The sequence below is a fragment of the Pogona vitticeps genome, chromosome 2 (assembly GCF_051106095.1).
Source record: "Pogona vitticeps strain Pit_001003342236 chromosome 2, PviZW2.1, whole genome shotgun sequence".
NCBI lineage: Eukaryota > Metazoa > Chordata > Lepidosauria > Squamata > Agamidae > Pogona > Pogona vitticeps.
The window spans coordinates 176193861-176209669 of record NC_135784.1 but is presented as its reverse complement, the minus strand read 5'-3'; the positions used below and the strand labels follow the sequence as shown (position 1 = coordinate 176209669).

The window sequence follows — 15809 nt, the reverse complement described above, 5'->3', positions numbered from 1 at the left end:
GTATGGAATGGGGGAAGGGGGAGAAGTCCTGCACAGGACCTATAAGAAGAGGTAAATCAGTTCCATCTCTCCTCAAAAGAAGTAGAAAACCTCTTTTGGACTACAGCTGCAAGAATGCCCACAGTAAGCACGCCCAATGGCAACCAAGAAACAAATAGGCTACACAAATTTTATTTGTGTGTACATATGCTCCCTTTTTCTCCATATGGCATCCAAGGTGGCTCACAACAATTAAAACAATATAATCAACACTTTTAAATAAAACACCATACAGTAAAAAGCATATTATAAAACAATTAAATGTTTGCTGATATTAAACCCAAGATTAAAAACCATTTTAAAACATTAAAAAAATCTCTAAATTTAATCATTATAGCATTAATATTGTTGTTTCATTTTATTTTAATATTGTTAGCCACCCAGACTTCAGTCTAAATGGGCGGGATATAAATTAATTCAATAAATAAATTCATTCCTGAGACTCCCACTTGTTTAAAGGCCTGCCTGAAAAGGAAATTCTTTGGCTGCTAATTTGGGCTGAGATTCAGGAGAAACTAAGACTCTCTGGAAAAAGCAATAAATAAGGCAAGGAAGTGTTAAAGGCAGCAGGAAAAGAGGAAAATCAAGTATGAGATGGATTGATTTAATAAAAGAAGCTATGACCTGGGGTTTGCAAAAGCTGATCAGACCTGCCTGCTAAATATATCATTTTGGAGGACCCCCGATCATACAATCACCATAAATCAAGGCAACTTAACAGCACACCACACATTTCCACTCGCATTTTATGCCATGAAAAAATTCTCTTCTTCCTTTGATCTTATCACTTTCTGTTATTAGGTGGTTGCAGTTCCATTCCCACACAAAACAGATGTAAAAACACGACAGCCTCTCTATACACTTTCTTTTCAGACTACAAATCCCAGGATCCTCCAAACAGACTCTGGAGCGCCCAGTTCATAAACAAGAACGTTTCTAGCCTGTAGAAATAACAGCACTTTTCAGTCTTCCTAAGTAAATCAACCACCCTCTCCTATCCCAAATGCAACGGACATGCCCGCTTCCCACCACCAGCATCTCAAAATACAGGTTTCCCTCAAGAACAACAACGAGGCAGCGCGCAACCCCTGCCCTCCGCACACGGCAGCGAACACGTAGGATATGAACCCACATTGCCTCAGCCAGTCCTCGACCAATCGTTCCGACAGGATTTTCGTGACGTCAGTCGGCGTTCGGGTTGGAGGACGGCTCAAGTAATACAGTAGTTTGAATAGGTATTTTCCCCCCCTCCCATTCCCTGGCCTAGGCTGATTGGTCGAATGCCCCGATCACCCGTGCGCGCTATTGGCTGTGGTCTTGGGATTTAAGCGATGGGCGGGTTTGTCCGGGAGAGAAGCGGGTGTTGGAGCTTCGGAGCGCGCGGTTGTCAGGTAAGTCCTCACGGTGGGCTTGGGAAAGATTAAAGCTGTGGTTCCCCACTTTGGGTCCCCAGATATTCTTAGCCTAAAATTCCCAGAAGGCTTCGCCGCTAACTGTACTGGCCAGGATTTCTGGGAGTTGTAGTCCAAGAACATCTGGGATTATTGGGCTAAAGTGGGAAAGATGCTTGGGGCTCTGACACCCTTCCCTGATGTCTGATTACGGTGATGGAAAATGTACTCTGCACCCACTTAGAGGAGTTCTTTCTTATCTTCACAGGCTGCCTGCCTGTCCTAATGACAGAAGGGGTAAAACCAAGTCCTCTCTGTTAGTGGTGTTCAAAGTCCACTACTTATCCTGTTTGCATGTGTTTGGAATTTATGGTCTTGATATTATATAGTGGGAGAATGTGCAAAGAATGGCAGTTAATGTGATCCGTAGTCCGGGGCCATCCCTGTTATGAATATATATCCCATGGTATATGTCATGATGATAGTGAGGAGAAACCTTCACTGGGTGTTTGCTTCCTTGTTTTTAGGCTCTGAACATGAGTGGGCAAGCTCTGTGGGCCTGGAGACCAGTTGTTTGCTCCCAAAACATCCAAGGGGTCAGATGAACCACCTAAAATGCTGAAAAGCACAAAAGATAGGATCTGAGGTGACGTGGAAGAATATTTCCAGGCTTGAAAAATATAGTATTCTTGCTCTTAAATGGTATCCATGAGTGGGGGTTTATCTAAAGAAATTGCGAACTTAGATTCCTCAATAGATGGTGGGTAAGAAACACGGGCTTTTGCAGTAGGTTTTAAAGGAAGTTATATTATGATCAAAAAAGGTCCTCCTTTTGAGTAGTGGGTTATTCACAGATTGTGGAGGGTTTCCCCCCATAAGATTTAAAGGCCAGTGTCCTGCAGTTATTCAGATGATGCGGGATAGATCCAGGTTTTGATCTTGGTGATCCTTGGAGCTCATAGGATAATCTAGGTGTGTAAAAAAAATAATAATAACATTAATAATAATCACCACCACTGTGTGGTGTGATACACTACAATGTCACAAGCAAGGTGAGCTTTCATGTTTTCCAGAACCCTTTATCAGGGAAAGATAATGTAAAACTTGAGGTCTAGACTTAAAGTCCAAACATTAAGCCAGATGTTATGTCCTTGGTTTATGCTGTTGGATTGCCTGGAAAGTAAAATGAAGTTTTAGATTCTTGATGAGGCAAAGGTGGCTAAAGCATCCGTTTGCAATCTCTTCATCTCACTGAGAACAAAAGCCTGGCTTGGCCCCTCCACAGACTTGTCAGTTGTCTTGGTGGAGGCCATAGACTTCCATAGTGAAATTGGAGCAGAAAAACATGCAACTGGTGTTAGTCTTCAAATCAGCAAAACAGGAGAAAGAATTTAGGTATTGCAATGGATTAAAAAGTCAATTGCAGCCAAATTGATAGTTGTTGGAAGAGATGGAGTCCTCACTGGAGAACAGTCCTGTGGAAAAGCCTTGACTTTGAATCATTCATTTTGTCTTCACCTGACCTACTTGGTCAGAGCTGTTTTTGAGGATGAAGTGGGGAAGAGAACAGCCATGTGAGCTCAAGTGACTCAGGGTCACTGGAAGGAATAATTTTTGATGTAAAAAAGCTTTTTAGGCTTCTTCTGCTTTATCTTTTGATGGAGGTTGTATTTCTGGATTTCTTAATTACTCTCATGTGCTCACCAATTACTTCGCCATGTAACAGTTTGAGCATTTCCTATTTGACAACTGTCCCTGTTTAGCAAAGAACCTGCGCTGCTTACGCTTGTGCCTTTTTGGGGGGAATTAAACCTGTTGTCATTACAATGCCCACGTGACTTGGTTTCTGTTTTCCTTGCAGGAGTGACAGCACACTCTAGGCTCTGGAACACGGTCTCCTCTTTCTCGGCCACCATGGGATTAGAAACAAAGCCACTTATGGTTCCCCACCCCTATTGGCCTCGAGATTTGGAGATCCCACACTACATCCCAAATGACCGCCCCATGTGGCAGATCTTGGCTTTTCTCTTTTCTGTGTCAGGGGTCCTTTTGATACTGACGTGGCTAGCAGCAGGATGGCGGACCAGGACAATGGCTCCTCTGGGAACGTGGCGCTCCTTGGCTGTCAGCTGGTTTGCTATCTGTGGCTTCATTCATGGTGTCATCGAAGGCTGGTTTAGCCTCTACCACACGGAAATCCCAGGGGACCAATCCTTTCTCTCCCAACTCTGTAAGATATTGCTGGAACTATAGGAGTGTGTGTGTGAATGAATGAATGCAGAACAGTTGAGTTCCATCTCCAGTCTTGAGTATGGATGATGCTACTGGTTATCTAAGGAAGATTGAGAAAGAGAGTGCTGTTTTCTGATAGGGGCAGTTCATTGGGTGTGTCTTTTGGGACGAAGTCCGCATCGTTGTGCAAGAGGAGGTAGAAAAGGAGAGAAGATGACACAAAAATTTTCTGTTGCAATATATTACTTTTCCATAAGATGTTATGAACTCACTATTATTTGGCTTCCAGAATAATCCTTGGCAATGCTGGGGCAGGTGTATGTGCACAACCGCTATAGACTGTCCATTGTTTTCATAAACCTGCATTAGGATGAGTGCATGTGAGGCTCTCTCATTCTCCTGTCTTCCCTTAAAGAGGTACTGACTCTTTATGAGTAGAAGAGAGTCCCACTCACCGTCTCTGTACTCTAGCCTTTTTTAAACATAGGAGTCGAGGATGTGCAAAGCTGCCAGCCTCTAGAAGGTCACATGTTCCCCACCCTTGCTATTGCCTGTTTGATGGGGAGGGAGGAAAGCTTATTTGTACAGCTCTGCAGTGTTTGCCTTGAGCATTGGGAAGTTTTGCTCTTCCAGCTGCCAGAATTCCTTCCTTTTAGCTATACCGACGGGACATACAGTTGAAGGACATCTGTAGGTCTGGAAGATCCCCTGCTCTGAATTCCATGGTGTGCTAGTGCAGCTGCTTGTCTTGGCTCTGAACATTTTGCACAATGCAGGCATGCTGAGAGGAAAAGACTTGAATGGCTGAAGGTAGATGAAGAGCTGCAGTAAATAGAGGGATCCCATCTCTATCATAAATATTCAGTTGTATAGTGAGAGAGGTATACTGCCTGAAATTAGGGGACTCAGAACAATACAGTCTTACACATATTTACACTGAAGTTGAGTTCCACTATCTTTGAGGCTCATGGGTTTGAAATCTTTATAGATGTACACCTGAAACAGCTTGCTGATAAATAGCTTGCTATGTTTTGTGGGATTGAAATGTGTCCATGCAGTCTTAAATTGACTTTGGCTACAATCCTGTGCTCATTCTTGGCAAGTAGGGCTCATGGGCCTCAGTGGGACTTACTTGTGTGTAGATAACCATAGTTTGGCACAGTTAACCTTGAATCCTCTTAGTCATTTTCAGCTGGATGCTGCAGCTGGGGAGCTGAGACAGAGTAGCCCACTCCCTAAGCCAGGAGAATCTGCTATGTTGGCTTCTTCATTCCTATAATGGTGGCTGTTGCACACATATGTTTATAAAATCTGATGACAAATTGGTCCCTGTGTTTGTTTTCCTCCACCATCTGCATTCCCTTTTCCTTTTTAAATTGTGCTTGTCAGATTGCATATATGTGGGCATGGTCTGTTCTTACGCTTTTATAAAGCCTGTAGAGCAGTGGTTCCCAGCCTTGGGTCACCCAGATGTTCTTGGACTGCAGCTCCCAGAATCCTTAGCCAGCACAGCAGGCGGCGAAGGCTTTGGGGAGTTTTAGTCCAAGAACACCTGGAGACCCAAGGTTGGGAACCACTGCTCTGTAAAATTGTGAAGAGATTTATAAAATAATAATATTAGAAGATTGATGATTAGATGTTGCTATGGTACAGAGGGTCTGTTTTGTGTTCTTGACTTATTTACTATATTGTTTTGACATCAGCAAACCCACACAGGTGACATTTTGCCCAAGTCAGTTGTCATGTACTGAATGTCCTGAAAAATCATAAGGTTTTATTCTTAACTGAAACAAGATTCTAACCTTTATAGTTGTGGAGTTATTTGTGAAAATATGTAAACAATGTTTGAAGAGGGGTGAAGTGGTAGAGATAGAAGCTTCTAAGCCTTTCCTGGCTCCTTCTGCATGCCTTATGGCCCTTTCTCCTACAATGCATATACAGTGGTGCCTCGCATAGCGACGTTAATCAGTGCAGCAAAAATCGCTGCAAAGCGATTTCATCGCTATGTGATTTTAAAAAGCCCATAGGAATGCATTAAATGTGTTCCTGTGGGCTTAAAACTCACCTTAAAGTGAAAATCCTCCATACGGCGGCCATTTTCGCTGCCCGGTAAGCAAGGAATCCGCGCGAAAACACAGTGGGCAGCCATTTTTTTTACCCGGCGGCCATTTTGGAACCGTCGATCAGCTGTTAGAAAATCATCTCTTTGCGATAATCGGTAAGCGAAACAGGGTACTGATAATCGCAAAGCGATTTTTCCCCATTTGAAACATTGCAGTGCAATCGCAAAAAGTTTGTTGGTGTGCGATTTCGTCGTTAAACGGGGCACCTGTTAAGCGAGGCACTACTGTACTTCTGCTCACTTTATCCGTACCAGTGGTTCCCAGCCATGGGTAACCCAGATGTTCTTGAACTGCAACTCCCAGAAACCACGGCCAGCACAGCTGGTGGTGGAGGCTTCTGGGAATTGCAGTCAAAGAACACCTGAGTTACCCACTCATCTATACTGTCCTCTGGTCACCATGCCTCTAGCTGTATAAGAATACATTGAACAAAATGCAGTATGATAACTTCTGGAGAGATATATGTTCAAACTCTTTCTTTGGTGCAGAACTAGGAATTTTTTTTAGTATGAGCATGACAGCACTATTAATGGCTTTACCAACAGATAATTTACTTTTTGTTGCAATTATGTGGGGAACACATATTGAGGAATGCACAGTTCATGTAGATGTTTGTATCACTTTGCTTATTAATATCCAATGTTTCACCTTTTTTCTCTGGGTTTTTTAATATTATAGGGAAGGAGTATGCCAAAGGAGATAGCAGATATATCATGTAAGTATTGGGTAAGGCTAGTGACTTGGGTTTCAGCAGTGTCATTACCAATAGGAAAAGATTTAGTGTTGCAAAAATCAAAAACTAATTTGTGTTCAGTCAGAAAGGTCTAAAAAGAAACATTAGAACATACAGTAAATGTAGCTGATACTTTTGTAGGATCTGTAAGTTACTGAACTCCTAAAGCAATTCTCAGTAGGGCTTAATAAAATGCAGACTCCGTGAATTCACTGTGAGGATTACTTTCTTCAACAGAATCATAAAGCTTGCACAAGGACTTTAAGACCTTAACAATGTATGTAGGTAATAATTAGTTTTATATTTCAGAACCACTTTCAGTGTGTCCAATATATTTGCTAATGCTTTTGAAGTTTCTGTTATGTCATTTTATAACAGTGCAGCCTGCGGCTCTGCTTGTGACATGTTTGTTTACTACAGTTCCACCCTACCCTCTTTAAAATTGAGCTATAGACAGTGTACATGATACTATTTTCTCATTTTATCCTGAAACCAACCCTGTGAGGCAGGTCAGGCTGAGAGTGTGACTGGCCTCAGGTCACTCTATTACCTGACAAGCTCTCAGAGCACATGTATAATCCGACACATGTTCTAAGGTATACCCACAAGGGATCTTTGAACCATGGGAAGAGTAGTTCTTCATACAGATTGGGCTGGGTGTATCACATTAACACAAAGCAATTTAACATGGGAATTAAAACATATACAACTGGCAGTTGCAGGGACAGTGCAAACAGACAAAGAGGGATTTTAGCTTGGGGCAGCAAAGAGACAGGCTGAGTTATGAATGGAAAGGCCTTAAATATATCATTGTCTCCTACTTGTCAGGAAATTGGGCATGTTGCTGATAATAAATAGTGTTCATTATAAATAGTTTGGAGGGGTTTGCCTGGAGCCACCTTGATCATTCACAGTTACTGTATTTTTTGCACCATAAGACTCACTTTTTTCCCACAAAACGGGGGTGGAAAGTCTGTGCATCTTATGGAGCGAAGAAAACAGATTATATTTTCCTGTTTTCTTCTCCTAAAAAATCGGTGCGTCTTATGGAAAGGTGCGTCTTATGGAGCGAAAAATACGGTAGTTTGATTATTATTTTACTGACATTAACTGCCTAGAGGATGAAAGGCACTGTTGCTTAGCAACTACATTACTAGCTTCCAGGGTGGTAGCTGTGTGTGTTCTGGTGCCAAAACAAAACAAAACAAAAAAAAAAAAACCAGAGTCTTTTGACACTTAAAATCTAGCAAATACTATTGAATATAATGAAAGCAAAATGTATGGCTTCATCAAGAATAGCGAACTGTTGTCTTGAGTTGTTGGGGGTGCATATGTGCCCTTGGCTCTTGATGGAGCAAAAACAGAGCACGGAAAAGTAATTTTTTGGAACACAAAGCTCAGGACCCTCTGAGCATGATGGGTTGTCCTGGCAGGGGTTACTGGAAGTTGTAGTCCAAAAATAAATTTTCCGAGGTTTTGGCAAATTGTGTAAACACCATGTCTGGCGGGCAGTGAAAGACATTTGGGATTTGTTTCTGGGCCTGAAGTGATTTCCATTTCATGATTTTTCTCTCCCCAGAGGGGACAATTTCACAATCTGCATGGAGACAATCACAGCCTTCGCCTGGGGACCCCTCAGTCTTTGGACTGTTCTGGCATTTCTTTCAGGCCAACCCCACCGCTTTGTCTTGCAGCTGGTGGTATCGCTAGGTATGTACCCAAGACAAAGATGAGAACAAATCCTTCAATATTCTGACTTCTGGATTTTTTAACATATACAGTGGTATCTCGCTAGACAGTTACCCTGCATGACAGTTTTTTTGCTAGACATTGACTTTCTGCGATTGCTATAGCGATTCGCAAAACAGTGGTTCCTATGGGGAATTTGTGCTGGACAATGTTTGGTCCCTGCTTTTCAAACCGATTTTTGTTAGACAACGATTTTGACAGCTCCCTCCGTGCTCGCAAAACAGGTGTTTTCGGGACCTAAGCTTCACAAGACAGTGATTTAAACAGCTGATCGACGGTTTTCAAAGTGGCTTTCCTATGGCCGATCTTTGCTAGACAATGATGATTCTTCCCCATTGGAACACATTAAACAGGTTTCAATGCATTCCAATGGGGAAAATGCTTTTCGCTAGACAAAGATTTCGCTAAACAGCGATTTCAGTGGAACGGATTATCATCGTCTAGCGAGGCACCACTGTCAATGACTTCCCAGTGGATGGGGTCTGCTGTAGCAGAATACTTTAAGACACTGCAGGTAGCCATATTTATTTCTGGTAGTCAAACTCTATGTACTTTGATTTCCCGGTTCTGTCCCATATCAGGAGCCACTGTTTCCTTTCTTCCTCTTTGCCAAATATCAGCTGAGTTGATTTTTAAAAACTGCTGTTCTTCCTCATATTTCTTGTTTCTTGCTCTCCTCTTTATTTGCTAGTATTGAAATCTGGTAGTAAGTAACAGCTGGGTAAGCCTATTGAATCAGTAGCATTTACATATGGTAGTTACTGATTCAATTTGCCTACTCTAGTTACAGCTTATAACTAGATTTCAGCCAATATCTTCTGGAATTTTTGCATACAAGGGGTAGGAAGGATGAATCACTTGTGATTCCTATTATTTATTTGTATTTATAATGTCCAGACTGTACCTGGGATGTTACAGACAAGTATGAATGACAGATTGTGCTGTTTGTGTTAACCTCTTCTGTTCCATAACATCCAAAATTATTCTTGTTGGTGTTCATACACATGGATAGCAGAGCAAGAGCTTGCCTGCTGTGGGGCAGGAGAAATCAGGGGAGGTGATTATTCGAACACTTTTCTGGGTTTCCATCCTATAGAGAACATAGTTGCTAACAGAGTTGGTTATATTCAGTAGGACTTAGAAGTAAAATGTGTATGATTACACTATTTTATTTATTAACATAGGGATTGGCTACATAGTATGGCTCGTGCAGGCTAAACAGGGCCACTTAAGGTTGGGTATGCCATGTGATGCAATCTTTGCATCCACACTTAATTATTTAAACTTTTTAACCCGCCTTGCTCCTTAAAAAAGGGTCAAAGGCAGCTTACAATAATTAAAAGAGAGTACTGTATAATAACAGTGAGTGTACAATATTACAAGGAGCAATGAATACAATATCAAAAAAACGAAGCAGCATCAAAACACATTCAATGTAGTAAGGTACTTCAGTCCATTTTAAAAATCCCCCTTGACAGCCATTCACTCAGGGAAAGCTTGCCTGCTTGTGGAAGGTGAAGATCAGTCTAGTCTCCTGTAGGAGGAAGTTCCAGAATCTAGAAACAACAGCTGAAAAGTCCTCTTATCACAGGGGTCCCCAACCCCAGGTCTGTGGCCTGGTGCTTGTCCATGGCAATGGTAGGACCCGGCCACAGAGACAGATCTCCCAACCCCTGCATGCAATTCCCACACACATGGCCCACCCACATGCATAGGGGCCCTGCCCACTCATGAATGCGCCCTGCCGATCTGCGTATATGTGCGACTGTGTCCTGCCCATCCGTGAGCACGCTGCTGCTCATGCGCGTGAGCAAGCCACGCCAACCCACGAGGACAGAGGTGCTCTGCCCCCCCCCCCAACTGGTCTGTGGTCTGGAAAAGGTTTGGGGGCCACTGCTCTATCATGTCCCCACTTAATGCACCTGTGAGGGTTGCAACACCACCTTCTGAGTTCTCTCCTCCAGGAAGGAGCTGAGCCACTGTAAAATAGTGCCTCCAGGTCCCTTCCCAGAGAGAAGTGCTGGAAGGATAGCATAGCAACCCTATTTAGTCCACCGTGCTGTTCAGAGAAAATTAAAAAAAAATAAAAATGAAGACTTCCTTCTAGAAGCAGGAGGAAGCCGGATGTTCAGTGTCCCCCCTCCCTTTTCACTGGCAACTTGGTTTGGCCTGGGACAGGAAAGCTGAAAAGAAAAGGAAAAAAATCCCTCTCCTGTCTCCCTCCTGCATCCAGGAGTAAGCCTTCCATTGAGAAAGAAAATTCTCTAAAAGGTACAGTGCATCAGCACTGCCCTAATTTGTGCTGAAAATCTTGCTTTCCCCACAAGCAGAGAGGGGAAGTTTTTAATTTCCCAGTTATGTCACACCATTATGTGGTGAACCTGTCAGTTTATGGGGAAGTAAAAGCCCATGACAGGGGCCAGAAAGGTGCAGACAGGAATGCTCTGGGAGTGGGTGGTTCACTCCAGCAAAGATGCTGTTGGATTGTTGGCTTTAGGAGGGAACCAGCCCATTCCCGCAGTGAACCAAACAGCCTGGGTGGCACTCATCCCGACAGCCTACTACAGAAGTTATCTGAAGGCAGGTTCCCATGGCCACCCTCACTTCCACCCCTCTGCAGCACTTGCTTAAATCCCATCCATTTTTAATATGGATGTTCCCATTTGATCTTTCATGCCTTTCTCTGCTATTGGCCTCCAAGGGAAACCTCATCTATTTCCTGTGCTGTTTGTTTGGGGTATTTTCCAGTGGGGTGTTTCTCCCTCCCCCACGTTGTCGATGGGCGGGGTAAAAATCGAATAAATAAATATGGGTCAAAAATCAACTGTGATGCTATTTCCCCTTTTCCCCTTGCTTAACAGATTTTGGCATGGGAAAGATGGGAAAGAAGAGACAAGTGGTGGTGAGGAGGTGGGTGGGTGGTTGTGTTACAAATGGAAGCTAGTAATGCCTGGAGCTGGAGTTAAAAAAGCGACCACAATGGAATGATCACGCAATAGATTTTCCTGAAAGCCCCCCTTCAGATACAATTGAGAAGCTACAATAACTGCTTGAGAACTTTGGATCAGGGGAAGGTGCCTTATCTTGAGATGGACCCTTAGTCCATCTGGCTCAGGATTGTGAACTTGGCTCCCAAGAGTTTTGTGCAGGACCTGACCTGTCCTAGCCCTGCCTGCACATGAAGGGTATGCCCTGCTGGTCTCTCCTCCACGTTCTAACCAGGCTTGACCCTGCTTGCTTCCTGAAATCAAACAGGATTGGGTGTGTTCAGGGTGGTATGAGCGGGGGAGCTTAAGAGGTGGTCAAATTTCAGGGAGGCGAGGGTCTCACGCCCCTTCATTCTCCTCTCCCGCCAGTGATTTCCCTTCCCCTTGCACTGCCCCCTTAACCTATTAGATGTACATATTAATGCCATCTTGAACCAAAGACTGCACAACATCTCCTGGACCAGAGGTGGCCAGCCTGTGGTTCTAAGACTCCATGGGTTGCTGTGTAAGTTTTCAGTTCAAGGCCTCAGCGAGAGTGACCTGTCCCGTCCCTGGCAGCTTGCACAGCAAGGAGGAAGAAGGGAGAGATGGAGCAGGGCTTCCTAGAAAGAAAGAAAGAAAAACCTTTAGCCCCACCTATTATTACCAGTGGCCCTCCAGCAGATTACATGTGAAGGGGTGTGATCCTTAACTGGAATAAGGGTTGCCACTTCTGTCCTAGACATTCATGCATCCTTTTTCTTAGCTTGGAAAAGTTACTTTTTTGGACTACAAGCCCAAACGTTCCTCAGCTAGCTGACCTGGTGACTTCTGTGTTCTGACTTTTTTTTTCCTTGCATGTATTATTTTTATTTATTACATTTTTATACTGCCCATCTGGCCAAAGGCCGTTCCGGGTGATTTCCAATATAAAAAGACAACAATCAAACATTAGAAGACATAATTATCTGCATAACTAAAGTATCAAAATAATCATAAAAGTGCAATGCATTTTAAAATATGCATTTTAATATATTTAAAATATACCAAAAAATAATTTTGTATGTAAATTAATTGTCTTGCTTGTGGTACAGTTTGGTGGAGGAAAGGGGGTATATATTGTGTGTTGTAGGGACAGTTGTTGAGTTCACACACATCTTTCAAAACAGGATTTCGGAAAAGCCATATTCCCTGTTCCCCTACCAATGCTTATACTGGATTGCAGAAATGTCCAAGGGTATATCTTGCAGCAAAAATAAGAATATTGTGACATATTATACCAAACATATTTTGTTTGGTATATGTTTCATGGGATCTGAGAAGTGGGGTACAGTCTACAAATAATAACAATTCTCTGCTGCCAAGTCCGTTTTGACTTAAAGCCTATGACTCTTTCCAAAGTTGTCTTGGTACATTCCTCCCTTTAACCCTAAGTCTTCTCTCTGTTACCTTAACTGCAGGCCAGCTGTATGGAGATGTTCTTTATTTCTACACTGAATACCGTGATGGTTTCAGTCATAGCGAGATGTGGCACCCGGTCTACTTCTGGTTTTATTTTGTCTTCATGAATTTCCTGTGGATCATTATTCCATCAGTCCTTATCTTGGATGCCTGGAAACATTTAAGCACCTGCCAAAGGATTGTGGATACCACCAAGCTGAAGAAGCGCTAACAATCGATGCAGGGGCATGGCATAGGCAGATCTTTCCTAAGCGCCCCACAGGGGATAGGTTTGCTAGTGCCTTCTCTTGGCTCCCCCCGCTCCTGCAGGTGCTCTCAAAAATTCCCTCCCTTGTCTAGCTTTGAATGGAAAAAAAACAGCAGGGAAATGGCATAATCTGTGGCAGCTGTTTTGCATTGCTCACTTAAGAGCTCATCATTCTAGTGAAACGATGGGTGACTGTGAACTTCCAGATGTTGTTGGACTGTATATAGCAGCTCCCCCTTCTCCAGGGAAAATGGGAATTGCTGTCCAACAACGTATGGAGCACTATAGATGCAGACCCTGATCTAAATGGATGTTGCAGTCCTATCCAAACTTTATTGGGAGTAGGTCCTTTGATCCACATGTGATAGGAAGCCTTCACAGATGTAATCCTGGATGAAGAAGGGCAATGCTAAGGAGATCACATATGGAGTTCTGTATCTTTTCTGAACCTAGGGCTCTGATTTTCAGTTAGAAGAGGGAAGGATCTGTCTGGCATTCAGAGCATACCTCTCTCTTAGCTGTGTTGTAGTATGGGAAAGTCCATGATGTTGGGAAAGTGTTAAAGCAAGAGGAGACGAGGACATCAGAGGACAAGATGGTTGGACAGTGTCATTGAAGCGACCAACATGAGTTTGACCCAACTCTGGGAGGCAGTGGAAGACAGGAGGGCCTGGCGTGCTCTGGTCCATGGGGTCATGAAGAGTTGGACACAACTTGACTAAACAACAACAAAAGAATGGAGGTTCCCCATGGGACCTTCTGTCTTTCTCTTAGATTAATGGGATAAAGCTAGATGATGATCACCAATGTAATTCTCTTTATGCATTGCTCCTATCAACTGTTTACATTACAGCTTTTCTTTTACTCCAAGCAATGGTCAGTTACTGACAGAGGTGGCTCCTTACTGTGGACAATGGGGCAGAAGGCATAGCAGCTAGTGGTAGGAAGAGATGATGATGGCTTGCTTTTACCTGCTGCTGCTTTTCCTTCTCTCTCTCTCTCTCTCTCACATGAGTCTGGGAGTTCAACAGAAGAGCAGCAGCAAATCCTTGCCTTTCCACCTCTAATGAGGCAAGCAGGAGTGGGCTGACATAGGCATCGCCTTAGGTGGAACAGTGCCCCACTTGTCTCCTACCCGGTCTGATACCACAGCAGAGGAGATGCTTCTCAACAGAAATGAGCTGAGATGAATCAGAAAAAAGACAAAGCAAATCTGAATGGCTGGCTTCCATTCCCATGGCCCTGTTGGTGGAGGGTGGATAATAGTGATGTAGACATTAATAACACAGAAATGTTTTGGCCTCATTATGTTTTTATGGACTTCTTTCTCATACTTTACACAACTGTTTCCTCCCCAACCTCTTTTGGGATGCTTAAACATCAGCTGGACCTGCAGCCCCCCAAAACGAAGAAAATAAACTGGATTGTGCCTCTTATCCATAAGAGAAGTGTTCTTACCAATGGTAGCACCACTTGGTTTTAAATATTTTCAAACAAATTACTTGAATCTCTTCCATGTGCTCCTGACTCTGTAAATTGAGCTGTGTTTTTTTAAAATAAATTACACTCTGCTTCTTATATATCTGTTGAAACTTTGGTGTGTATTACATATCATGAAGAAAAACAGCCAAGAAGGCAAAGAATAACTTCGGCTTCATAGAAGTTTTTGGAGAAATAGCCATGTTAATCTGTGGAAACATCAAACAAACAAACCTTCAGGCTATGAATACTTTTGATTATCAGTCCACAAGGTGCATCCTGCACTGATTTCCCCAGCTGGCCGCTTGTGCCAGCTATGCTATTATTGCCTTGTAGATTGATAATTAAAATTACTCATAGCCTGATAGTCCTAGTCATTCACTTATAAACTAGTGTCACTTTGTACATTACCTGTATTCTCACCTGGTCATGGGACCATGTACACATATGACAGTCATACTGTTTCATTCTGATGTCTGAGGAACTGGACTTGATTCACAAAAGCTCACATTAAAATACAGTATCTAGTCTTTAAGGTTCTATAATGTTTTTGTCTCGTGTGTGTTTTTTAATTTCTTTAACTTTTAAAATTCTTTTATTTCTGGTCCTATATGTTCAGTGGAAATACTGTACTCAAAATTCTACAGAATTAGTGTTTCCACTGAAATTTCCTTAAGGATTAGGGAAGGCATTCCTTTTAAAAATATAGCTAGGCTTGTGTTCCAGTATTTAAATTCACATGCCATTAGGTTGTCTGATGCTCAGCTATACTTCTGATGTCTTATATACTGGATAATTCCATTATTGTTGAACAGCCACTGAGAAAGCTGCTGTACATAACATTTGTAAATAAACTATATCAGACAAAAAACTTATTTTTAGGTGTTTAAATTCATATGCACATAAAATACCCTTTCCTCATTATTTAATTTCATCAATAAACCCATAATAAATGTTTCAGATTACATAGGTTTACATAATTTAATATAGGAAATGGGTGGTGGGTTGGACTAAGGGTGGCCAATATAGAAATCTGTAGGACAGAGTTTGTTTCCTCATTCTAAGTAGCTATTTGTTGATTCCCCCCCCCCTTCAATTTACCCTAAGGAGCATAAAAGAAGTCATGGTGTCTGCCTTTGTTACCCTTGGAGCAACTTAGTGGGATGGTTTAGGCACAGAACCTACCATCCAAACAAAGTTGGACCATAATTTTGTCCCATAACCTTCAGACATTTTTAAAAAAGCATCTTCAAACAAGGAAATAGTGACAGTACTATTTGAGGATGCCTTTAAAAAGTTACGTCTCCATAGGTACAAACTTCCTCTAATCCCATTCCCTAATGCTTTATATAGACCATTAACACTGCTGAATAGGATTCATGTTACAGC

The 15809-nt window shown here is 42.5% G+C and overlaps 1 protein-coding gene across 2 annotated transcripts; it reads left to right on the top strand.

The window, feature by feature from the left end:
* The first annotated feature begins 1294 nt into the window (after positions 1 to 1294).
* Positions 1295 to 14521, top strand: EBP (EBP cholestenol delta-isomerase). 2 transcript variants are annotated; one of them, XM_078386493.1, is made up of 5 exons: positions 1295 to 1430; positions 3292 to 3660; positions 6464 to 6500; positions 8098 to 8228; positions 12694 to 14521. In XM_078386493.1, exons 2-5 carry the CDS (start codon positions 3345 to 3347, stop codon positions 12903 to 12905), a joined length of 696 nt encoding a protein of 231 aa, XP_078242619.1. In that variant the 5' UTR covers positions 1295 to 1430; positions 3292 to 3344; the 3' UTR covers positions 12906 to 14521. The 2 variants fall into 2 exon arrangements, with proteins under 2 accessions (XP_078242619.1, XP_078242620.1); XM_078386494.1 differs by lacking the exon at positions 1295 to 1430 and adding an exon at positions 1972 to 2076.
* The last annotated feature ends 1288 nt before the right edge of the window (positions 14522 to 15809 follow it).

Excerpts from the sequence above, each read along its gene's own strand:
- EBP (XM_078386493.1), top strand. The coding sequence starts at position 3,345 with ATGGGATTAGAAACAAAGCCACTTATGGTTCCCCACCCCTATTGGCCT. Across the intron at positions 3,661-6,463 it reads ATCCTTTCTCTCCCAACTCT|GGAAGGAGTATGCCAAAGGA; the intron begins GTAAGATATTGC and ends TTAATATTATAG. Across the intron at positions 6,501-8,097 it reads GGAGATAGCAGATATATCAT|AGGGGACAATTTCACAATCT; the intron begins GTAAGTATTGGG and ends TTCTCTCCCCAG.